The sequence below is a fragment of the Equus asinus genome, chromosome 6, assembly GCF_041296235.1.
Source record: "Equus asinus isolate D_3611 breed Donkey chromosome 6, EquAss-T2T_v2, whole genome shotgun sequence".
Taxonomy (NCBI): Eukaryota; Metazoa; Chordata; class Mammalia; order Perissodactyla; family Equidae; genus Equus; species Equus asinus.
The window spans coordinates 75,174,267-75,199,939 of NC_091795.1; the positions used below are offsets into that span (position 1 = coordinate 75,174,267).

The following is a 25,673-nucleotide window of genomic DNA, read 5'->3' on the forward strand; positions in this document are numbered from 1 at the left end:
TGTATATACGGAAACCACATACCAGATTTTCATAACTGAGTCATGGTAATATTCAGCCTATGACTGCACAAACACATTTGACACTGGAATGCCAGAATTAACAAGTAACTAAGAATATTTGACTAGAGAAAAAAACACTCTTTTTATATGTTACATGTGTTTTAACAAAATTTTCCTGTATATATTCAAGAAAACAACTTATATCATATAATAAAGTAGTAATATCAAATGCAAAATGAAATAACAAAATATAAATATCCTACCTGAACATCTTTGTATTTGTCTTGTAAGTCCAAGAGCCGGTGATAAGCTTTAATGGCTTCTGAAAATTCCCCAACATCGGTGCTAGTGAGAATGTAGTTTTCCCAGATCTGCCAGTGTTCATAGTTGCACTTGAGGGCTTCTTGTAAAGTTCTAAAAGCTTTTTCTCTAGAAGGTCAAATTTTAAAGAGAACAATAGTGAATAACCATAGCTAAATGTATAAAATTCTAATGTTGACTCTCTGTCAGTCCTTAATCATTCATGTTAATAAACAGAATTAGAGGCCCAAACAACCCAAAACTACCTCAAATTTCCCTAAAAAAATTTTAAAAATTTGAAAGGAGCAGGAAGTTGCAAAACGAAAACAGGTAGAAATGAAACAAGAACAGGGAGATATGAATAAAAACTAACTGGAAATTTTGCAATCAAAAGGGACATTAAAACAAAGAAAAAAACTCAATGAGCAACAAAAACTAGACTGCACACAGTCAAAGAGAGAGGTGATGAACTGGAAGATAACAGGAATTCACACAGAATTCAGATTAAAAATTAAAAGAGTAGTAACGAGACAGAGGAAAGAGAGGTAAGGCTCAAACATACATTTGATAGACATTCCAGAGTAAACAAATGCAGAGTAAACAAAATGCAGGATGCTATAGTTGAAAGGAAAGACAATTAGAGAACAGCAGATATTTCATTAGCAACAAAAGATGACAGAAGACAACAGAATACTACCTTTAAAATGCTGAGTGAAAATAACTGTTGACCTGAAATTTATAACCACCTAAATGTACCACTCAAGAGTAAATGCAAAATCAAACATTTTCAGATATACAAAGACTAAGAAAGTTTACCACCTACTGATCCTAACTTAAAAAAACTACTAAAGGATCCCCTCTTGCAAAAATAAAAGGGAATTCAAACAGAAGGAAAAGGATACAAGAAATGATCAATGGTGAGAACAGAAATTTATGAAATCTGTCAGAAAATTTAACTAATTATTAAGGACAAATGATTACTAGTTATTTGAGTTTTAAAAATTAAATTTAAAAGTATATAGATTATATTTTCTGTAATTAAATAAGAAATCAACAGTAAATAGATAAATTTAAAAATATATGCCTGGAAACTTAAAAATGCACTCCTTAACAAAAAGGAACATACAGTGGGGGGAAAAAGGGAAACTCAGAAAGTACGAAACATTTAGAACTTAATGAAAATACTGTATGTTACCATCTGCAGGATATAGCTGAAGCAGTATTTAGAGGAAAATTTATGATCTTATATGCATTGATTATAAGATATGAAAGATGGAAAATAAATGAGTCAAAACATTCAACTTAATTTTGTAGAAGAAGAACATGAAACAAATTAAAGAAAGAAGAAAAGAATAGAGATAAGAAATAAAATATAAAGAAAGAATAGAAATGATCAACAAAACCAAAAGCTGGCCCTTTGAAAAAAACTAACAAAACAGACAAATGTCTAACTAAATTCCACTTAAAATGAAAGAAAAATGGCACAAACAAGATTAGTAATTTTTAAAAAATTCATAAGAGAACACTATGAACAAATTACACAAAAGGAACTAAAGAAACAGAAAACTAATTAAATCAATAAAAATTAAGAAAAGGCTAGGTAGTTTTACAGATAAGGTTTACCAAATCATCACAGAATCCTTGTCTTATTTATACAAGCCACTTGAGAAATAGAAGACTATTAAAAACTTGATATTGACAAGGAAATCAAGAGAACTTTACGTAACCTATTCTAAAAGTTACACATCTCAGCAAACCAAAAGATTCATAATGCTTCACTCCACTGGCTGGACAAACACTATAGCTCCTTTACAGATTATAAATGTTTTATTGGACAATTATAGTAACCTGTTTCAAATGTATGTTATCAATCTCCCTTTCCAGTAGCCATTTGAGTTTGCTAACTTAAGACTACAAGGTCCACCTCCCTTGCCCTGCTGAGCCTCACGTGCTTCATCAAGGCCCCTCCTCCTTGCTGGCTTCAAAGCAAATTTTGGAGACGATGATGGGGGTTCTTCTGGCCATTCCAGGCCATTGTTCTGAGAGTGATCCCCTTAAGCATATGCAGTGTGCCCATAACATCAGTAACTTCCCCCACAAGTCACTGAACACACAAATCATTTAATCAATGTTTAATATACCTACAATATCAGTCAAAATAACTTCCTTACAATTAAGTTCTTTTAGTCTTTTCCTAACAGCCAATTCACTGCAGTTTAGTTTTTTATTTTCTACATTGAACAATTTATCTAAAGTTGTTATGGAATGTACTGATTCATTTACCCTTGGCTCACCATCCTTCACAGTTGAAACGGAAGTACACTTGCTCTAACACTTCTTCAAGTTCAGCCGTAAATTGTTTCTATAGGATTTTTTTTCTTCTTTTTTCCTTTCTCTATTCAACTCCCTGTGCGCAACTCCCACATAATAGCAAGTGCCTGTCAACAGTCTCAGGTGGACTGAGAGTCCTCAGTCCTACCATCCACGTGGGGGCTGGGGGTGAAGTCATCCTACTGGAAAAGAACTCAACAAGCAGCAATCCACACCAGGAGGATTATCCTTTTCCCTGTGTGTCCTCCCACCACTAATCACAATTTCCTGGCCTCAAAATTTTTGTAATGAAATCTTTTTTGGTAAGTATGGCTTTTTTATAAGTTCAACTCAGGATTCACTTATCAAACCCAAAATGGTAGTGACACTGCACTATGAAAGTAATATAGCAAGAAGAAAAATTCTCCCAACAGACTGGTTAGGGACATGATGCCTAATGAAATCAGATGAAACAGCAAAAAGAGTGCTTTAGTGAAGACCCTTGTGACGGCAACGGGATAGACGAGATGGTTTAAAGGTCACTTTAAGGCATGGAAAGGATTCTTTTGAGAGGAGGAGTAATAATTTACCCCTGAAGTAACAAGCTCGTGAGTCAAAAATTAGCTATGTCTGGAGCGGCAGCAAAAAAAGGAAAGAGTAAAAAGGCAAGAACAAAGGAGCGATCTACCTCTGACCTTACAGCCCCACTTTTACACAAAAACCTATTCATGGAGCTGCAGCAAGAAAAGAAAATGGCAAACTGAAGTTGAGGAGCAATGTGCAAGAACCCCCGAGAGAGAAAGCAGAATTCTTAGGATTAATGGGCTGGAAGACCAGGTGGAAAATCAAGAGACTCACTACATGCACACTTATCAGGGTTACTAGAAAAAACCCCTGAGACCATCCAGCCATGACAGGGACTCCCCCGCCCCCTGCTTTAAACCAAAAGCGCCTCTAGTGAGCTTTCACACAATCAGTAGCAACCATACTAGTATTTCCTGAAGAGAGTGGCAGAACAAACAGTACTTTATGTAGACTGTCATCCAAGAGCAGCAGAAGCATTTCATCTCAACGTAATGTGGTTTTAATCTTATCTTCAGAAATATCTTGTGAATCCACAAAGATAAATTAAGTCTGAAAATAAGTCCAAATAAAAATGGAAATCTAGTCATCCTTTAATTCATTTATTAAAACTCTAACAGCAGCAATCCTTGTCTCTTCCCTTTCCTTCGCTCTCTGTGGCTAGTCAACAAGCCCAGCTGGTTGTCCCCTTTATAAACTGGCATCTGCCCCTTCTTTTTCCAGTCTGGTTATCTCGTGCCTGAACTGTTACGACAGCTGTCTCCTAAGCGGTTTCCCAGCCTCCAGTTTCCTCTCTGTTCTGTCTCGCACACTGCCGCTAGATAAATCTTCCTAAAAAGCTTCTTTCTTCATGAAATTTCCCTCCTGAAATCTCTGGCTTCCTACTGCCAACAGGATAGTCTCAACTTGTTAGCCAGATAATCAGAACACACTACAGAAGGACCCCAACCGACCTTTCCAACCTTTTCTCTCACTACAGATCTCACCGTGGTCTAGAGCAGGACGATTTTACTTCCTATCTTCTGAAGTGTTGCATTCATTCCTGTCGCTCTGCATTTGGTCATATTCCCCTTGCCTGTAAGGCTTTCCTCTGTCCCCTCTGCCCATTCATCAGAATTCAGCTTGAGTCCAACGTTCTCTCAGAAGCATTTTTTTTTTTGAGGAAGATTAGCTCTGAGCTAACATCTGCTGCCAATCCTCCTCTTTTTTTTCTCTCTTTCTTTAGTAAGGAAGATTGGCCCTAAGCTAACACCTGTTGCCAATCTTCTTCTTTTTCCTTGAGGAAGATTGGCCCTGAGCTAACATCTGTGCCAATCTTCCTCTATTTTGCATGTGGGACACCATCACAGCATAGTTTGACAAGTGATGTGTAGGTCTGCACCTGGGATCCAAACCTATGAACACTGAGGCACCAAAGCCCGGGTGAACTTCACCACTATGCCACCAGGTAGGCCCCTCTCAGAAGCATCTCTGAAACAGAATTGCACACCTTCTCTCTTCTGAGATCGTCAAAGGACTACATGAGTGTCTGGCACAGAACAAGTGTTCTTCAGATATCACCCACTATCATTATAGTCCTCTTTGTACTTCTCACTTGATATTTACCACATATTACTTATATTGCTAATCAACTTTTTAAATAATATGGCATAATGTTTTATTTTTTAAACCTACACTCCCTGAAGACATTGGTTCATATTTATATTTCTCAATAATGTCCAGTACACAGCAAGCAATCAATAAGAATCTATCAATTGAGTTGAGCAACTAAAGTTATGCCTGCTTTTATGATGTAACAAAATTCAGGATGCAAAACTTCAGTGTCAAATAAAGATTTCAAATAATATTTCATTTTATTACATATTAAATGTTTTTAAGAAATAAACTATATTTAGAATTCAAATGGCTATATTAAGTCATTCTAACTCAAAGATGTGGGTGAGCAAGGGAAAAAGATAAAGAGTAAGACACAATGTTTTGGTGTTCAGTTGAAGAAAATCTCATTCATTTATTTTGGAAACAAAGTTCTTCATATTTGTCTGATGTACTTACTTTTGTTTTAATCGGATATAAGATGTTGATAAATTGTTCCAAGCTTCAGCATTCTGAAATGATAGAGAACTCAGTTATGGACTACTCTCATTTAGGTAAAATAATTTTTGCAATCAAAAACATAACATATTTCCCTAGTCCAAGATGTGCTCTTTACAACTACAAATTTCAATAAGTATGTTTAAAGGTGTATGAGAAAATTAAATAAATTACACAACTTTTATAATTTAGCACAAAAAAGTCACAAAAATAGTCAACAAAATGATACAAGTATTATAGCACTAATTTGGAATTTAGTTAAGATTTTATTTCCAAATTTAGATGTACAAAATAGTTGGACAATTTACAACATAATTTACACAATATATAGATTTATGACAAATCCAAGGCAATGCAAAATATTGTTTATACTATCTTAAAAGGATTTTCTATTTTATATCATCCTTCATCAGAACAGGAGAGTAAAGGAGTCTGTGTTCTCTAGTGTTATTCCTAAGTATTTCATCAATCAAATATATTTCTCTACCTATTCCTCTATGCAATGACAGAAATAAAGTCTTTATATAAATGTCAATTCTAACAAGAACAATATGAATTACGTTTGTTTCTCTTTCTCCCACTTTTTATAAAATACAGATTATATCATCTCAAATTCCATACATATGATTAAAAAATTAAGTAGCAATGAATCTCTGCTTGCAGACATAGCACAGTTACTATCAGACTAGCCTTATCACCATAAAAAGCTACAAACTGGTGGGGGCTGGCCCCGTGGCCGAGTGGTTAAGTTCGCGCGCTCCGCTGCAGGCGGCCCAGTGTTTCCTTGGTTTGAATCCTGGGCGCGGACATGGCACTGCTCATCAAACCACGCTGAGGCAGCGTCCCACATGCCACAACTAGAAGGACACACAACAAAGAATATACAACTATGTACTGGGGGGCTTTGGGGAGAAAAAGGAAAAAATAAAATCTTTAAAAAAAAAAAAGCTACAAACTGGACAAAATTTAGGAAACAATTGTTTTTGAGAAGCTTTGAGCACAGGACTGTGATCCCTGAGAGAAGGGAAACAACTGAGGTGTCTCAAGAACCAATCCAGGGCTGGCCCCGTGGCCGAGTGGTTAAGTTTGTGCACTCTGCTGCAGGTGGCCCAGTGTTCCATCGGTTCGAATCCTGGGCGTGGACATGGTACCACTTATCAAGCCATGCTGTGGCAGTGTCCCACGTGCCACAACTAGGAGGACCCACAACTAAGAATATACAACTATATACCGGGGGGCTTTGGGGAGAAAAAGGAAAAAAATAAAATCTTAAAAAAAAAAAAAAGAACCAATCTAGGCTTCTGTCTAGAGGCATTTTCAGGGCTGTGGCACAGAGAAGGAGAAACCAAACAAAGCATAGCATGTTTTACTGGGATGAAGAATGAGAGATTAGAGTTTGGGGCTGAAACAGTGGCTGGAATTTGCAGGGCAAAATACAGGGAAGAGAGATTTGTGCAGAGAATAAGCTCCAGAAATGTCTATAAGTATCTCCTTGAGTCCTTGGCTGAATACTAAGCTATCCACATGTGCAGGAAAAAACTTCTCGAGGTCTGGCAGAGAACAACGACCAGAGAGCTGTGAGCTGAATGGAGATTCTGGAGGTCACAGAGTGGTAGGAGTTATTCAAGTTCCAACCAACCAGAGTGGAGAATTCTTAATGATCACCCACAGCCCACCACAATTATAAGTTCAGCCCCCAAAAGTTACACCTTAAGAGATGGGTTTCTTCAATCCTAGAATAAGAACAACTCCAGACCCACCCGAAGAAAGCCTAAAATCAAGCTGATCCACAAGTGAATTTACTGAATGCCAAAATAAAACTCTGCCCCCCTTAAGAAGTGACAATAAAACCCAGAAACTCAACAACATAGCATCCACATGTGTGGGATACAATAAAAAATTGGTAGACATGCAAACAAGCAGGAAAATTCATCTATATCCAAAGGAGAAAATCAGTTAATAGAAACAGACATAGAAATGAGATGTTGGAATAAGCACATAAGGACTTCAAAGCAGATATTATAAACATGATAAAGATCTGAAGAAAACATGAACATAATAAGGGAATGACTGGGGAATCTCAGTAGAAACATGAAAACTGTAAAAAAGTATCAAATGAAAATTCCTGAACTAAAAAAGTACATTATCTGAAATGATGTTTCTTTTTAATTGAGACATAATTGATATATAACATTGTATTAGTTTTAGGAGTACAACATAATCACTTGATATATGTACACACTGTGAAATGATTACCACAATAAGATAACATCATCACCACACATAGTACGATGTTTTATGAATAGGTTTAACATTAGACATAAATGTAAGAGCCAAAACAATAAAATTCTTAAAAGAAAAGATAGGGGTAAATCTCCATGAACTTGAATTTGTCAATGAAGTCTTAGATGTGACAGTAAAAGCACAAGCAACAACAGAAAAAAATAGATAAGTTGGATCTTATCAAAATTAAAAACTTTTGTACCTCAAAAGACACTACCAAGAAAATGAAAAACAAATTAGAGAATGGGAGAAAATATCTGCAAATCACACAGCTGATATGGGACTTGTATATAGGATACATAAAGAACTCTACAACTTAAAAATAAAAAGACAAATAACCCAATTAAAAAATGGGCAAAGGATGTAAACATTTCTCCAAAGATGACACACAAATGATACACAAATAAGCATGTGGAAAGATGCTCAACATCATTAGCCATCAAGGAAATGCAAACTGAAACCACAATGAGATACCACCTACTAGGATGACCTTAATAAAAAGGACAGATAATAACAAGGATTGACAGAGATGTTGAAAAATTGGACCTCTCATACATTGTTTGTGGGAATATAAAATAGTACTTTAGAAAATAGTCTGGCAGTTTCTCAAAATTTTGAACACAGAGCTAACATATGACCCAGTAATTCTACCAGGTATACCCAAGAGAAATGAAAACATGTTCATATGAAATCTTGTAAACGAAATGTTCATAGCAGTATAATGCATAATAACCAAAATGTAGAAAACTTAAATGTCCACCAATTGATAAACAGATAACATGTGACATACCCAAATAATGGAATATTGTTATTGCTAGTGCCATCGAGTTGATTCTGGCTGCTAGTGACCCTGTGGACAGCAGAGCAGAACCCGGCCTGCTCTTTTTGTGCCATCTTCTCACCTTCTAGAGCTCTATCAGACGATGCTCCACTGTTATCCAGTGTTTTCACAGCCAGTTTTTTCAGAAGTGGGTGGTCAGGTCCTTCTTTCTAGTCTGTTTTAGTCCGAAAGCTCCACTGAAACCTGTCCACCCTGGGTGACTCTGCTGGTATTTGAAATACTGGTGGCACAGCTTTCAGTATCACAGCAACATACACCTGCATGTATGTTGACATGTATGTCACCCGACAGACAAGTTCTTTGGTTCCCTGACCAGGAAACGAACCCCAGCTGTTGTGGTGACAAGCGCCAAATCTTAACCACTAGACCACTAGGGCTGGCTACAATGACATATTATTTGTCCATAAAAAGGGATGAAGTACTGATACACGCTACGACATGGATGAAAACATTAATCTAAGTGAAAGAAACCAGTCATAAAAGAGCACATATTGTATGGGTCCATCTACATGAAATGCCCAGAATAGGCAAGTCTACAGAGACCGAATGCACATCTGTGGTTCCCCAGGACTGGGGCTGGGGGAAGGGGGCATTTGGGAGAAACAGTGACTGCTAAAGGGCACAGGGGTTTCTTTTAACAATAAAAATGTTCTAAAATTAACTGTGGTGATGGTTGCACAATTCTGAACATACTAAAAAATCACTGAATTGTACACTTTAAATGGATGAGTTATATGGTATGTGAATTGTTTATCATCTCAGGAAAGCTGTTAAATATTAAGACTTAAACTAAAAGAACTTCCTAATAACACAACTAACACAGGCAGCACACATTAGTGAATGACAAAATATATGTGATACTTGCTGTATACTTCAGTGAAATATATTTTTAACTAGAAAACTTTTATCAAAACTATTTTCTAAATGAAACCATGAATAACTTAGCTATTATGAGAAGCAACTTACTTCTAGACTTCTAAGTCATCTACCTTAAGGAGTGACTTTCTGTCAGAGGTGCACTTTCCTCCAACAAACGAGAACTGCTGTTCTTTTTACTTTTTAACATAAAATAATAGAAAACTTGGGGCTGGCCCCGTGGCCGAGTGGTGAAGTTCGCGCGCTCCGCTGCAGGCGGCCCAGTGTTTCGTTGGTTCGAATCCTGGGCGCGGACATGGCACTGCTCATCAAACCACACTGAGGCAGCGTCCCACATGCCACAACTAGAAGGACCCACAACGAAGAATATACAACCATGTATGGGGGGGCTTTGGGGAGAAAAAGGAAAAAAATAAAATCTTAAAAAAAAAAAATAATAATAATAACAATAATAGAAAACTTGAGTTTTTTTTGTCTTCTTTTTGGCCTTCTTTTTTCTCTTTTTTTATTGTGATAAGAAGACTTAAGATCTACCCTCTTAACACATTTTTAAGTGCACAATACAGTTTTGTTAACGTCAGGCACAATGTTGTACAAGAGATCTCTAGAACTCATTCCTCTTGCACAACCGAAACTATCTACCTGTAGGAATTGCTGTTCTGAACTACAATACAATTCGAATAACTCAGAGAATATCAAAGGGCTATAACAAGGAAAGAATACCAAACAAACTTACGTCAGGTTCTAGAGCCACACAACGCTGAAATGCCTTCGCTGACCCTCCGTAGTCTTCCAAGGCCAAACAGGCACAGCCGAGAGAAAACCACACACCGAGCTGCAAGGACGAAAAGCCAGTCATTCAAACGCACAGAGACATTTACAGGATAGAATCGGAAAATTATTTAAGATACTATCAACAAATGTACAATAAAGAATGCAGAGCTATATAATAAATATTTGCCTTACATTTTATATTCATTTAAATGTAGGAAATTTAGCAACAGAGATGAATATTTCCATATCATTTTCAAAGCTAATATACCACTGAAAGCACGTGCAATATCCCTGCACATCTTTTGCTGAGAAAGACCATTCTTTGTGTTAACCAAACTCCATGAACGCAATGGAGAGCTCTGTTTATAAGCCCTGATACTATAAACGTGGGATTCAGCTAACATTTTTACTGAACATCAACTGTATAAAAAGTATAGAGTATCAGTAGATTCACAACTGATGAATGTATTACAAATTTGAGAAGAACGATTTTTGCTTTCATCTTCAAGTTAGACCACAAGTACTTCTGCAGTTTAAGCAAGAGCCAAACTGCCCTAGCATGTGTCTGCTGAGGCATGCCTAAAAATAATTTAGAAAAAGTAGGCTCAGAAGCTGGATTACCAAATAGCCATTCAAAATGGAAAGCCTCATTTAAGCCAGTAAGATTTGTAAACCAGAGATTTAGAAAACAGGTAAATTAGGAAGTAGCTATTGAAATTGCAAAAGAATTCTTTACATCACAGAGTTTCCTTAAAATTCAATAGCCTCTATCAAAAGGAAGATAAAACTGATAAAAATTCAATGAAATTAGTCAGAAAAGCAGCTTTTACAAGTCAAGTCCGCTTTCCTTTCAGATACAGTCAGCGAGGCCAGCAGGAGAAGGCAGCCTACTTTCTTACTGACTCCCAGCACAAAGGCAGGGAGCCAGGAGACAGATTTGGTTGAACACATTCGGGTGGGAAAGGAAATGAGGTGCTCTGTGTTCTGTCCACAGCCTTCCACAGAGGCAGGGTAGGAGCCTGTCCCTCCATCTCTCCTCCCCCAGCCATTCCCACAAAACTTGTTCCATATGGCCAGTTGAGGCCTGAAAGTTCTCTGAGCAGATAAAGATTTTTAGCTGATAATTAGAGATAAGGCTTAGAAAGCAAACATCCCTGGGCAATTTAACACTTTGCCTTGAATTCAGAGAGGCTATAAATAACTGTTATCAGGAGGCTTTATGGAGAACAGATTTTGTTAGAGGAGTAGGTAGGCTGAAAAGGGGGTGGGCACGTGTGTGGAGGTGGCAGTGCAAGAAGCAGAGGTGGTAGGTTAAAAGGAGGTTGAAGTTCACTTTTCTGAATCAAAGGATTTCCAGCAACTTAAATATTATCTCAATACACTTTGCTTTTTTCTGACTATTTACAGAATCAGATGAAAAGCGCTCCAATGCACCAAACCACGCTTACTAAATATGATACATTCTGAGAGGGCTGAAAAGTGTGATGCTAACTTATAAAACAAGATATAAAACTTTCTAACTTCCAACTAAGTTGAAAGTTTCAAAATCTGTGTATTATATTTCATCAGCTCTAAGGTACACTTTTTTTCACTATTTAACATCCCTGAAATAGATACATTTAAAAAGCCAACAGCTTGTCAGTTTTATTGGCAGTATTTTATTTTCTATACAAGGTGGTACTTAAAATAAATGTGCCTCTTACAATTGATGGCATCTTATAGCCAATGAATAATAATAGCCAGTTTACTTGGAATGAAGGATACCTTAATTCTGGGACTAAATTAAGAACAATGAGATTTGCCCTCATAGTTCTCAAAATGCATGTGCCCTGCTTGCTTTCTGCATCAGCAAAGAATAAACTTCCCACAAAACTATTTCACATGTTTTGTTATCAAAAATAGAGCATAGGGGCTGGCCCTGTGGCCGAGTGGTTAAGTTCGCGCACTCCGCTGCAGGAGGCCCAGTGTTTCATTGGTTCAAATCCTGGGCGCGAACATGGCACTGCTCATCAAAACACGCTGAGGCAGCATCCCACATGCCACAACTAGAAGGACCCACAATGAAGAGTATGCAACTATGTACCTGGGGGGCTTTGGGGAGAAAGGAAAAAAAGATAAATAAAATCTTTAAAAAAATAAAAAATAAAAAAAAAATAGAGTGTAAATTCAAGATGTAAATAACTTTATTTTTCAATCCACCTGAAAAGACAAAGGTTACGAATGTCTAAAATTAGCAGTTATCTTATAGCTCTAAAACAAACTGGTGATGAGATTACTATTTACCTTTAAATTTCTGAAAGAAGTCAATGTTTTGTAACCAGAGTATTAAAACCAAAATAAATTTAACAAAAATCAGGAAGATGACTTAATTTAATATACAATACTATGATTCTCTTTTCTTGTTACTCTTGGTCATTTGTGGTGTTGTTTTAATAATTTGCACCTGAAGGAAAATTCTAGAATCAATAACTGCTAGATTTTCATCTATAGATAACATATAATTATGATAGGAGACGATTTTTGTAAACACCCTATTCTTTGAATCATGAAATGGCCAAAAAAAAAAAAAAAACCTCTAGGATCTTCTAATTGCTATGGTTGACCCACCAAACCATCCATAATGCATTCATATCTTGCTTCTCAATTGAGGTCTTCAGAATTTGGGGGACTAAGGAGAATACTTGGTGCCTCTTTCACTTTTTTTCATTTTAAACTATTATTACCAATAGTGACTGGCATCTTGAATTCAGGATAACCATGCTCTTAACAACAGATCATAAAATAAAAAAATCAAAAGAAGCCTCAAAAAAACCTCTCACGATTCCCCAAATTAGAGCTGTATATGGTTGAACATCAAAGGTCTCTATCTTCTAGTCCAGTGCTATCAGATAGAAATATGTCAGCCTCATTATATTTTCTAGCAGCCACATTTAAAAAGTAAAAAGAAATGGGTGAAATCAAGTTTAACAACATATATTATTTAACTCTACATATCCAAAATATTATAACTTCAACATATCAGCAACATACGAAATTACTGAGATATTTCATATTCATTTTTTTTTATACTAAGTCTTTGAAATCTGATGTGTAGCCTACACTTACAGCACCTCTCAGTTTTGATCAGCCACATTTCCAGTGCTTAACTGCCACAGATGGCTGGCTACTGCATTGGGCAGCACAGTTCCACACTAATTTCTCTGAAATACTCACACAGACCCTGGCATCCCTCCCTTCTTTCTCCAATAAAAAAACTAGCGCCTTCATCTGAGACCCTCCCTTGGGCCCCTTTCATATACTATGGTCACTCCTGTTCTTCTCTACAAAATAGCAACCAGAACAATCAGCACTTAACGAGCATCTACTATGTGTACAAGCACTGCTACCATGAGCCTTCCGTATATTTCCTCATTTATTTCTCACACCAGCCTGGTAAAGTAGTAAACATTACACTCACTGAGATGAGGATGGGTCACAGAGGCAGTCAGTGATACAGGAGGCATTTGACCCAGTCAGTACGACTCCAGAGCTCATGTCTTCACGTGGCCACATTGCCTCCCATGACACCATTCTGCCCACACACAGCCATGATTTATGGCAATACCATCCTTGTCACTGATAAAGAGAGAGGGGGAAAAAGAGTGCTGGGAACACACAAGAGATCCATTTTTTAAGAAGCAAGGCATATCTACTTTTCCCCCCAAAAGCTCTCTTGCTTAGGCAGGTAGACAAAAAAGAAGGGGAAGAATGCATGACCCTGTTTAGTTGGAGGGAAGAGCTAAAAGGCAAATCTTATCAAAGGGACTGGGCAAGAATGGCGAAAGATCATCATCTGGTAGAAAGGTTCTGGTTGAGGTCTCAGGAGAGCCTCTTTCCAGGGCAAATTGTGAAGGCAGGTTAGTCACAGGTAGGGCAACGATCTTTAGAAACTGACAGCGTCGCTTTTTTTCTCTGGAGGAGCAAATACAGCAACACAAAAGTGGGCCAACTATTTATTTTGAATTTGATGAAATACGTACCTAAAGAATGGTTTCAAATAATTTTTAAAATAATTAACAAAGAACAGGAATGGCTGAGAACAGCTCTCTTTGAATTTCCCTCACAAAATCCCCTAGAGAAACAGTGGAACAGAAGGGAAAGATAGGTGACTGGGATTCAAGAGGTTCCGAGGAATTGTACGACCTTGGCCATGTCACTTAGCCTCTGAGTCTCAGGTCCCCAACTGTTAAATGGGGGGGTTGGATTAAGGAAAAATTCCAAGGCTCCTTCAAACCCCAGATTCTGGAAACCCAGAGGTTCCAGGGTTCAAGGTACATTAGTGCCATCTAGTGGCAAAACAAGTACACTGATGATAACAAACAGTATTTAGAATCAGCAGGTTTGAGGAGCGTGGAGGCAATCAATTCAATCAGAGGCCTTAGAAATCACTTCAAAAGGGGCCGAGAGGAAAACGAGGCCTAGAAAGGCAGTGATTTGCCTGAAGCCACACATGGTTCCTGGTTCCTGGTGTGCACCATGTGATGAAGACAGTGGCTGCAATGCTTACTACACCTCAATAATTAAAACCGACATTAAACCATTTGCTACTCTGAGGGCTAACAAAGACGAGGCACCACTAGCCGATGGGCATACGTCACTTTTACAATTGAAAAGTTCTTTTTTACACGGGTATTTAAAGCACATATGCAAGAGGTGCCATTGGCTTATATATTACGATTTTCTTTCTTAAATTATGAGCCTACTATTCAAATTTCCTTCCTCCTCAAGGTTTCTGCAGAACGAATTATCAGTAGCTTCACACTTTTTGCTAATTTTCCTGACAGGATTGAGTGTCTGAATTTTTCTGATGTCACTCTCCATTCCCCACTCTCTACATCCCTGACCCATTCCCACGACCCCAAATGCAGATAAGTTGCTGCCTGTGGTTTCATTAAACAGGAAATGACCCAAGCCAAATCCAAGAGTGATATCAATGTTGTTTGGTAATTGCTTTTCCTAAAGTGATGCTTGCTGCTCATTTTTAAAAATGTGCACCAACTCTTTCATGACCAAATTTCTCATTTACTAAATACTAAGTTCTCCTCCCTGAGGAAACACAAACCCTAACCTGCCAGCTTCGTTCCCTCTCTCTCTCTCTCTCTCACTCTCTAAAGGAAAAGTTTCCTCTATTTTGGTGTCTTCCTTTAAACTACAGGATCCATTAAATTTTATACATACATTTTTCTTTTACTAGATAGGCCATTAACTAACGCCCTCCTCTTATTCCTGTCCTAGATTTGGTTACCACTGGTTCTTACATTTGCCCACTCTTTACAGAGAATTCAACGTGAGGTAATACAGGTATTTAGGTGTCATCTGCATGTGAGACTCTCCTGTTAGATTTATCTCTCTGTTTTTAGGCTACAGACAATGGGGCAACATTACTACCACACTGCAATAGGCAGGATAGAAAAATGTCACCACGTAACATCTAGGACGAGAACTCACTTGGACCAGGACATACGCTAGACACTTTACATTTATTGGCTCTAATTTTCCTAGCAGCAAATTGAGATAGGGATTATAATCCCCACTTTACAAATGAGGAAACTGAAGCTCAGAAAGTTGAAGTGATTTCCCTATGCTATGTTCTTGGGGATTGCTAGGATTCAGACTCAGGTCTATGGCAGCGAAGTTTTTCCCTCCCCGCTACCCCTCAGTCACAGCTACAGCCCAGATGTTATCAAAGTGCTCGTATTTCTTGGCAGTTATGTAAGTTAGACCTTAAGAGTTTCATTTTTTATTGCTTACCAATATGAGAAAGGAAGAACAAAAAGGAAAGAATCTCTTTTTTCTCTACATATTATTCGCATATGTTCATTCTGTCTTGTCCACTGGAATGTAAGCTCCAATCTCCTTGAGTCTCCCCCCACAGCTAATACAAATTCATCACAGAAACTCAATTACTCTAGTCCAAAGAAAAACACTTTCTTCTTTCAAAAACTAAAGAGAAAGTTTCACCCCTACAAATCAAAGAAGAGTCCAAGCTCCAGGGATAATTAACAATTCTATCCGAGTATTATTACATGGAGGAAGTCTGGTCTTATGTATACAACGGGCTAGGAAGGGCTGCCTCAGTTTCTCTCAGATTCCCTGGTCTCACGGAGACTCATCACCGTTATGTCCTGGGTCGTCTCAAAACATCAAAGTTGTAACTTCACTTTGCTCCCGATGAAAGCCCTGACAGTTCTTCATTAAAGGAAGGAAGAAGTTCAAACCTGACAGTCTTGTATTCAAGGGTTTCCGTAACTTCTAGCTTGACCTCAACCAAATCCACCATTACTTCCGAACATAAGACAATATCCTTTAGAGGCAAAACAGCAAAGAGGTTAAGAGTAAGCACTCTGGAACCAGAAAGCCCAGGTTCAGATCCCAGCTCCAGCTCTAATAAGCTGTGGGATCTGGTGCAAATTACTTAACCCTCTATTTCCTCATCTGTAAAAATGAGGGTAAAAACAGTAAATAGTTCAGCGATTGTGTTGAGGATTAAAAATACATGCAAAATGTTTAGAACAGTATCTGGCACCTAGTAAATATTCAACATTAGCTATTATTATTATAACTGAATAAAGAAATAAACGGTCAAAATCTATAGTTACCAAGAAAGCTCTGCTCACTCCATGGTTGGTTATTGCATCTGCTAGTCTCCTTTCCTGAAACATGTTTTCCCAATTTTTGCCTTTTATCCAAATCTTAACCATCCCTCTAAGTTCACAACATTTCCATCAGACCTTTTCTGACCAAACACATCTGCATTCATAACGCCATCATCAGGCACCCAAAGCATACTGTCTATGTAATCTACCCCTTGGTCACATGCAAAGGTATTTCTGCCTCGTCCCTCCATTTAGCCCACATAAACTACAGAAGAGCAGGAGGCCATATCTTAACACAATTCTTTTGTTTCCTCCTCAATGTCTCAAAATGGTTTATAAATAGTTCACATTTATATTGTAGTTTAGAATACAGAAGATGCTTAATAAATAGAAACTGCTATTAAACTAATGCTCTCATTTTCCTTCCAGACTCATTAGAAATATTACTCCTGTTTCCAGAGAGAATACCTTCATCTCTTCTCATTTCAGCCTTCCCCAGAATGATATTCCCTAGTTATCTTCTCCTCTCTCTATAACACTCAATCTCTCCTTCATGCACTAGGACTCCCCCATTTCTGCCTTCAACCATGTAAAGCTCTCCAGTATCTTGGGAAGTTTTACTTGACTCTTCTGTCCTTCTGACTACAATACTCCACAGTTTGACTCTCGTCTCTTTCACACGCTCCTAAAATGAACCAGATCTATAGAAGCTATATCCATTTCCTCATCTGCCACTCATTCTGTCACCTCCTGAAGCTGTTTTAGTCAGTAGTAAGCTCCAAATCCAATGACCTCTTCTCAGCCCTCTTTGGACTTTATCACTACATGTGATACTACTCACTGTCACTTGTTCTTCCTTTAGTTTCCATGAATCCCTTTCTCAGGTTTCCTTCTGTCCCTCTGACCAACACTCTGGTGTATTTTGTTTGAATCATATTTCACTGGTGCTCTTTCTTCTACCTTCCTCCAGCTGCTGGAGATGCCCAAAGTTCAAGATTTTACCTGGCGTTCTCTTCCAATACAGTTTTCCATGAAGAATCCATTCGCTTGCGTGGCTTCACTTTTTTTGTTTGTTAGTGCTGCTGAGTCAATTCCAACTCCTAGTGGAATCCTGTGTACAGCAGCAGTGAACTTTGCCCAGTCTTTCTGGGTCATCCTTTCATCTTCCAGTGTGATATGAGACAGTGCTCTGCTGCCATTCATAGGGTTTTCATGGCCAATTTTTTTTGTAAGCAGGTGGCCAGGTCCTTCTTCCTAGTCTGTCTAATCTGGAAGCATCACTGAAACGGGATGACTCTGCTGGTGTTTGAAATACCAGTGGCATAGCTTTCAACATCCCAGTAACACGCTGCTGCCCACAGTATGACAACTGACAGACGAGTGCTGTGGGTCTCTGACCGGGAAACGAAGCCGGGCCGCTGCAGTGAGAGTGCCGAATCTTAACCACTAGACCACCAGGGATGGCTTCACCTCACTGCCACAGAAAAGCTCCAATCTCCAAGTTCAGTTTGGCCTCACTACTGGACTTCAGGCTTTTATGTCCAATAGACTCTCAGCCATCTCGACTTAGATCTAGCAACATCTCATATTCAACATCCAAAATCACATCATCTTCCCCTGTAAAAGACATTTTCCTTTTTAATCAGCCAATTGGGAAAACTGGCATCCTCTCGGATTCCAAGCTCTCCCTCAATCCTGCCAAGTCCAATGAATAAGTCCAAGAAAACGTTCCTTTGTAAAGGCTTCAACCTGTTCCATCTTTCCATCCTCACTGCTAAAGCCATTGATCACTCAGCCATGTCACTCATTCTTTATATAAACGTCCTGTAACACCACTTTTGTCATATCACTCTTATATTCAAAACCACAACAGACTTCCACATCTATACGGCTAGATAACCCAGAAGAAGGGCATTAAGGTCCTTCACAAACTAGTTCTACCCATATCATTTCCCAGTAGAAACTCTTTGCTCTCTCCTCACAGGTTGACACAGTGTAATTCATTCCCACATCCATATCTGGTACACAATAGGATCTCGATAAAAGCTTAGTTAGGCAACCACATAATGTACTGTTCAAATGGCAACATTTTTGAAAGTGAAGCATTAAAAATAATTAAAATTACATGACTTAAAAAAGATCTTATTTATTGACCAAGGAATTGTTAATCAATAAATTGGTTTTACTATACCAGGGGATCTCAAGATCATTCTATTTGAAAACCATTTTCAAAAGTAAAATTATTTATTGAAGGGGCTGGCCCCGTGGCCGAGTGGTTAAGTTCGCGCGCTCCGCTGCAGGCGGCCCAGTGTTTTGTTGGTTCGAATCCTGGGCGCGGACATGGCACTGCTTGTCAGACCACGCTGAGGCAGCGTCCCACATGCCACAACTAGAAGAACCCACAACGAAGAATACACAACTATGTACCGGGGGGCTTTGGGGAGAAAAAGGAAAAAATAAAATCTTTAAAAAAAAAAAATTATTTATTGAAAAATAAAAATACATTACAGTAAAAAATTTTAAATGCTGATTACCTAAACAATTAAAAATAACAAAAGGAATATTAATCAAGCAATACATTTATGACAATTGCACATTACTGTAATCTATTACAGAATTAAAATTACTTTAATTTTTCTTAGTAGTTATTCATATACTTTAATCAGTTCCTTCGTCATACCTAATTCTAATACCATGTCATCGATAGTCTTCTGATGAATTAATTTTTTTCAATATGATCTTAGTACTTTTATTTTTTCATAAAATTGCCTGTTGTCTACTTCAAATTCGCTCTTTATTGTTAATTGTCAAATTTATCATTAACACATTTAAAATTGCTGAAACTTTTGATTGACTTTTCTCTGTAGGCCATAGTAACTTTGGTTGAGAAAATATTCTTTCTAAATGTACTAAGGAAAAATTAAAAATAGAACTACAATATGATCCAGCAACCCCACTTCTGGGTACATATCCGAAGGAAATGAAATCTCTCTCAAAGAGATATCTGCACCCTCATGTTCACTTCAGCATTACTGACAATAGCCAAGGCATGGAAACAACCTAAGTGTCCACTAACAGATGAATGGATAAAGAAAATGTGTGTGTGTGTGGGGTGATGTGTAATGGAATATTATTCAGCCATAAAAAGAAGGAAATCCTGCCCTTTGTGACGACATAGATGGACTTTCAGTGCATTATGCCAAGTGAAATAAGTCAGAGAAAGACAAACACTATATATTCTCACTTATATGTGGAATCTAAAAAAGCCAAACTCGTAGAAATAGTAGAATGGTGGTTGCCAGGGGCTTGGCAGGTGGGGGATAGGGGAGATGTTGATCAAAGGGTAAAAACTTCCAGTTATAAGACAAATAAGTTCTGGGATCTGACATACAGCATAGTGATTACAGTTAACAATACTGTATTATTTACTTGAAAGTTGCTAAGAGAGTAGATCTTAAATGTTATTACCACATACACACACACACACACACACACACACATAATTACGAGAGGTGATAGAGGAGCTAACACTACTGTGGTAATCATTTCACAATATATACATATAAAAAATCATCATGTTGTACACCACTTTTTTTTTTTTTTTTTTTGAGGAAGATTAGCCCTGAGCTAACTACTGCCAGTCCTCCTCTTTTTTTGCTGAGGAAGCTTGGCCCTGAGCTAACATCCATGCCCATCTTCCTCTACTTTATATGTGGGACGCCTACCACAGCATGGCGTGCCAAGTGGTGCCATGTCTGCTCCCAGGATCCAAAACAGTGAACCCCGGGCCTACAAGCAGCAGAACAAGCGAACTTAACCACTGCGCCACCAGGCCGGCCCCCATGTTGTACACCTTAAACTTACACAATATTATGTCAATTGTATCTCAACAAAGCTGGAAAACAAGTTTTTTTTAAATGTACTGAGATAAGTGGTAACCTCAGCAACTTCTGCTAAACTGGGGATATTCTTAACTCTAGTTTTGTTAATACTGTAACTTATAAATATTTTTCTTAGGTATTGTTTTTTGGCCTCCATTTAGAGTCCTTTCTTCAACAAATATTTTTAATAAGAAAATCAAATAAGTTGTCTCTATTTATGATTCTTTATAAGTTAAACCAAATTTAGACACTGCTAAATTACAGGCCTTCTCAATTACAATCTATTCTAGTATACAACATAAATTTATTCAATTAAAATCAGAAGCTCAATCAAAAGTTTCTTGCCAATTATCGTTGATGTTTTAAGTACAATGGTATCATGGTTACTTTGTAAATCCTTATTTTTTAGAGATACACACTAAAACATTTAAAAATGAAATGACTCATACTGGATTTGTTTCAAAATAATATGGGGTGGAGTGGGGAAATAGATGGAACATGATCAGCGATGAGGCAGTAATTGCTGAAGTGGGTTGATGGGCACATGGGAGGGGGCTCGTTATTCTGGTCTCTCTGCTGTTGTATATTTTATGTCATTGAAATTTTCTTAATAAAAGGTTACAAAGAAAATATTTCTCCTACGTAGATGTTATGGACTGAATTGTATCCTCCCCAAATTCATATGCTGAAACTCCCAGTGTGAATGTATTTGGAGATAGGGCCTTTAAGGAAATAAATAAGGTTAAATGAGGTCATAACAGTGGCACCCTAATCCAAAAGGACTGGTGTCCTTACAAGAAGAAGAAAAAGACACCAGAGATCTCTCTCTCTACATACGCAAAGGAAAGGCCCTGTGAGGACACAGTGAGAAGGCAGCCGTCTAAAACGCAGGAAGAGAGTTCTCACCAGAAACCAACCCTGAAGGTGCCTTGATCTTGGAATTCTAGCTTCCAGAACTATGAGAAAATAAACTTCTATTGTTTAAACCACTCAGTCCATTGTATGTTGTTACGGTAGCCCCAGCCAGATAATACAGTAGAGATATCTAATACAGTAGGGATATTCAAAAGTGCAATTATACATTTCAAAATTATATCTTGTACATCATTTGAACTCTCATTGTTCCTCTATGACAAATTTCAATGTCTTCCTGTTTGAAAGTGTTGCTTTCGTTAATTACAATTCGCTAAAAGCTAAAGTTTTTTTGGAATTCCACTAATTGAATACATAAAAGATTTCCAAATGATTGTGAACACAATGCAGTCAAAACACAAAGGACTCCTTTAAAACAATTTTTCATATCACTGTAGGACACCTTAATTGACATAAAAAAATTCCTCAAAAACTCAAACATTTTTAAAGTGCACTAGATGATGGGCAGCAAACAGAGAAAGTATATACTGCCACACTAGGAGAATTTAACTTTAATTCAACATCAGACATCATCACAATCAGACATCATCATATCAGACAATATCACAATAATTTTGTAACTCAATTACCCAAATGGTACGTATAAAAATATTTGCAAATGACAATAGCAAGTTTTTACTTCCATTGGTGGAAGCTTGTCTGGACCGTATTATGTCTACCACTACAACCAACTCCAAGCACGTTTCTGCTCCAGAGGTTTTCTTAATTCAGAAACAGCATTATTTTTACCATGTTGCCATCTTCCACCAAAATTCGTATCCTTATTATTACCACTAAAAAAAATACTTTTATCTTTGATGTTCAACTTTTTAACTGAATTTACAATAGCATTCAGAATAATGTTAGATGTTTCACCTTTGATAGAATGAATTTCCAAAAATTTTGTTTTGAATCCACTAATTGGGGGAAAAATTAAACCATTATGAGAACCAAATTAACAAGTTTTCTGTTTGAAGTCTCTGACTGCCACTGATATAAAACAGGCAAATTCAACTGTTAGTGAACTACCCCTGCTAAAGAGCCATCACATTAACAGCTATGATCTCACAAGAACATTTGCCATCAACTAACCTTCTAAACTAATTTTGCTCATTTTCTTCGCTCTAGATAAAAAGTCAAACTCCACAGAATGACATGACAATGCACCTTCTACAGCTTCATATGAAATGCTCATCTTTGGATGAGCTTTCTATACAAATATTTTAAAAACCTATGAGCTTCTGATGTCAATGGTAATGTTTCCTCAGATTTTCTCCTGGTTTTCATGTGGTCAGTGATATCACTAAGGCCCCTGAGGGGGAGTGTAAATGTGAACTACATTTTGTACAAGTTATGCCTTCATTAACTCTCTTGACAAATGAAAATTGAGTTCTTCATTGTTCTCCAAAAATACACTTTTTTGGTTTGTTTGCTTTTTGGAGATGATTCCTGCCAAAAGGGTTCATTATAAACTATATAAAAAGTTTACCAGGGCCGGCCCCGTGGCCGAGTGGTTAAGTTCACGAGCTCCCCTGCAGGCGGCCCAGTGTTTCGTCAGTTCGAATCCTGGGCGTGGACATGGCACCGCTCATCGAGCCACGCTGAGGCGGCATCCCACATGCCACAAGTAGAAGGACCCACAACTAAGAATATACAACTATGTACCAGGGGGTTTTGGGGAGAAAAAGGAAAACAATAAAATCTTTATTAAAAAAAAAAGTTACCAAGCAACATAATACAAAAATAGTGATACAGTTAGACCATACAGTAAGTGACAAAACCACTGCAGCAAGAGAATTCCGACTGTTCTCCACGTGCTTTACTCTGGCAGGACTGCTCTACCTCTTCCCCATTCATCCAGCCTGCAACTCCCCGCATCCACGCTCATTCTGCCCACTGGCAGCCAGGCAACGTCATGTGTCACGCAGGCCGCAGCTTGGCACAAATGTCTGATATACCAAGGGACTTACAGAGACATTGGCTCAAGCTTTTCTCCCACCACCACCCAAGACCTGAAGGAGCTGGCTGTCCTCAGCCACTCAGAGCAAGCTCAGGTGGTTTCATCAGCAAGCATCCTGCATGCTGTCCTCCAAAGGGCTATGTTAGTAAGTTGCATCCGAAAAGAGTTGGGAAAAATGAGACAGGCTATTACTGATCATCTTTCACGTTTTAGCACATTGTAAAGTGGGAGCTGTGTCTACTGCACATACGTTAAACATTAGATGAGACTATGGCAGAAGATGGAAGTACAAAGTGGATGTATGTCTACGAAAACCCATTCCAACTTCTTTTAAAGGAACTATTAATAATAGCTTCATGTAAAAATGAAAAATCTGGGACAAATGCTAAACTGGATGGGTTACCAGGATACCAGACATAAATTGGGACAGCCACTTATGTTTAGTGAACTCTAGAATCCATACCTTTCCTCCTGCTCGTCTCCTATCTGGGAACCCAGTCCCCTCCTGAACATCTAGTCAACTTTTGATCATTCAGTGCACACCTGAGCTAACTCCTGTCTCATCTCCAGCACAAAGCCTTTCTTGGCCCTGTTAGTCCACAGTGGCTGCCCATGTCCTCTCAACTCCTACAGCCCTTCTGCCTAGACATGTCTTTGGATATATATATACTGCCACTAATATGATATAACCTTATCAAAGTTAATCAAGGAGGAGAGTTAAGAAAATAAATTTTTTAAGGGGAGGAGGGCCAACTAACAAAAGAAAATGAATAAAGTATGTGTGTTGAGAGGGGGTGGAAAAAAATGATAGGAAAGGATATTTTCCTTTTTCAGTGCTACACATACTGGTTTGATATCTCAGCAATTTCTTTGTTTTTCCTTTTGCATAGAAGTAGGGGGCAATGGGAATAATAACTAGCTAAGAGTAGACATAGGATTTATGTCTTAATTCTCGTCCTGAGTCTTGTGAAATCCTGCTTGGGAGGTTTGGTTACCACCTTCCTCCCACTTTCTTCAGCTTCCAATAGCCCACAAACCCCAGAAGTCTAAGGCTGAATTTTTGTAGTTTCAGAAGTTGCTTGGGAAAATGAAACAGGTAGGTATAAGTGAATGACAGCTAGCAATCTCAAAAGCACAAATATCAACAGATACACGTATTCTGGGTCTCTAACAAATGCACCACAGACAATGTGTTAAGTTTTGCACACTGGCTCTGATATAAAGCCAAACACTCCTATTTTTATACCAATTTGATTTCAGAAAGTCATTACAATGCACAAAAGCCATTTGAATATCAGTTTTACTTTGCCTAAATTTTGTTATTAAACCTAGTTGTCTGGATATGTCTGAAAAAAGAGGATAGAATTTTTTAAATTCCATTTTTCTGTTTTCCTTTTCTTCCAGGACTTAAAGGAGACAATAGCGTGTAGAGCTCTCCTTCTTCAGAGAGAGTTCACACTTGGATCACAAGCTATAAGAAGTCTATGGTGTCCAAGTTTACATCTTGTAGTAGTTCTGTACAACTGTAGCATCAAATGCCTGCATATTTTGGTATGGCTTACAGCCTGCCTGAATTGGGTCCATATGACAAACTGCAAAATAACCTCACATAACATCTGTATGTACTGTGACACTGCTTTGAGCAACTGTCATTTCTTTGTCTTGCTAAGTAATTAATTCAAAATCATATAGCGAGACCATCAAGCCCTGCCAAGGCCTCCCTTGCAAATTCCCTCACATCCATCTCTTCTTTCCTATTGCCCCTCCCACACTAACAACTGCCACACTGGACTATTGCTAGTCTCTCCTAACCTTGCCTACATCTACTATCTCCCACAGCCAAAGTGATGCCAAAATAATATTCCTAAATTACCTTCAGGCACACCACATTCCTTTATTCAAAACAAAGCCAAACACAAATCAACCCTTCCATGGCTCCTTATCTGCCAAACAGAAAGCCAAAGGGTTTAGCCTCACATTTAAGATCTTTCATAATCTGGCTCCAGTCTAGCTTTCTCACTGGAACTGCCCTATTCCCCTTCACTCTAAAACACTAGCCTGTTCACTAACCCTTCTGTTCCCCCGCCACACACACACTCCTCTTTCTGTTTCCAGGGCTGCCCTTCCCTTGGCCTCTTCCACTACTATTTGTCCATCAAAGCCAAATTCAAATCCTCTCTTTGTTGTCTACCGAAGGTAGAAATGTTCTCTCTGGCTTCTATATAACT

At 38.1% G+C, this 25,673-nt stretch overlaps 1 protein-coding gene across 2 annotated transcripts in view; it reads right to left on the reverse strand.

Annotated features, from left to right (window-relative positions):
- Nucleotides 1-25,673, reverse strand: part of TTC27 (tetratricopeptide repeat domain 27) — a 176,440-nt gene that overhangs the window by 26,119 nt on the left and 124,648 nt on the right. For both annotated transcript variants that reach the window (XM_014854931.3, XM_070512289.1), the window contains 3 exons: nucleotides 10,020-10,118; nucleotides 5,245-5,297; nucleotides 264-429 (listed from right to left, as the gene is read on the reverse strand). In XM_014854931.3, the coding sequence (XP_014710417.3) occupies nucleotides 264-429; nucleotides 5,245-5,297; nucleotides 10,020-10,118 (318 nt within the window). The remainder of the gene's footprint in view (nucleotides 1-263; nucleotides 430-5,244; nucleotides 5,298-10,019; nucleotides 10,119-25,673) is intronic.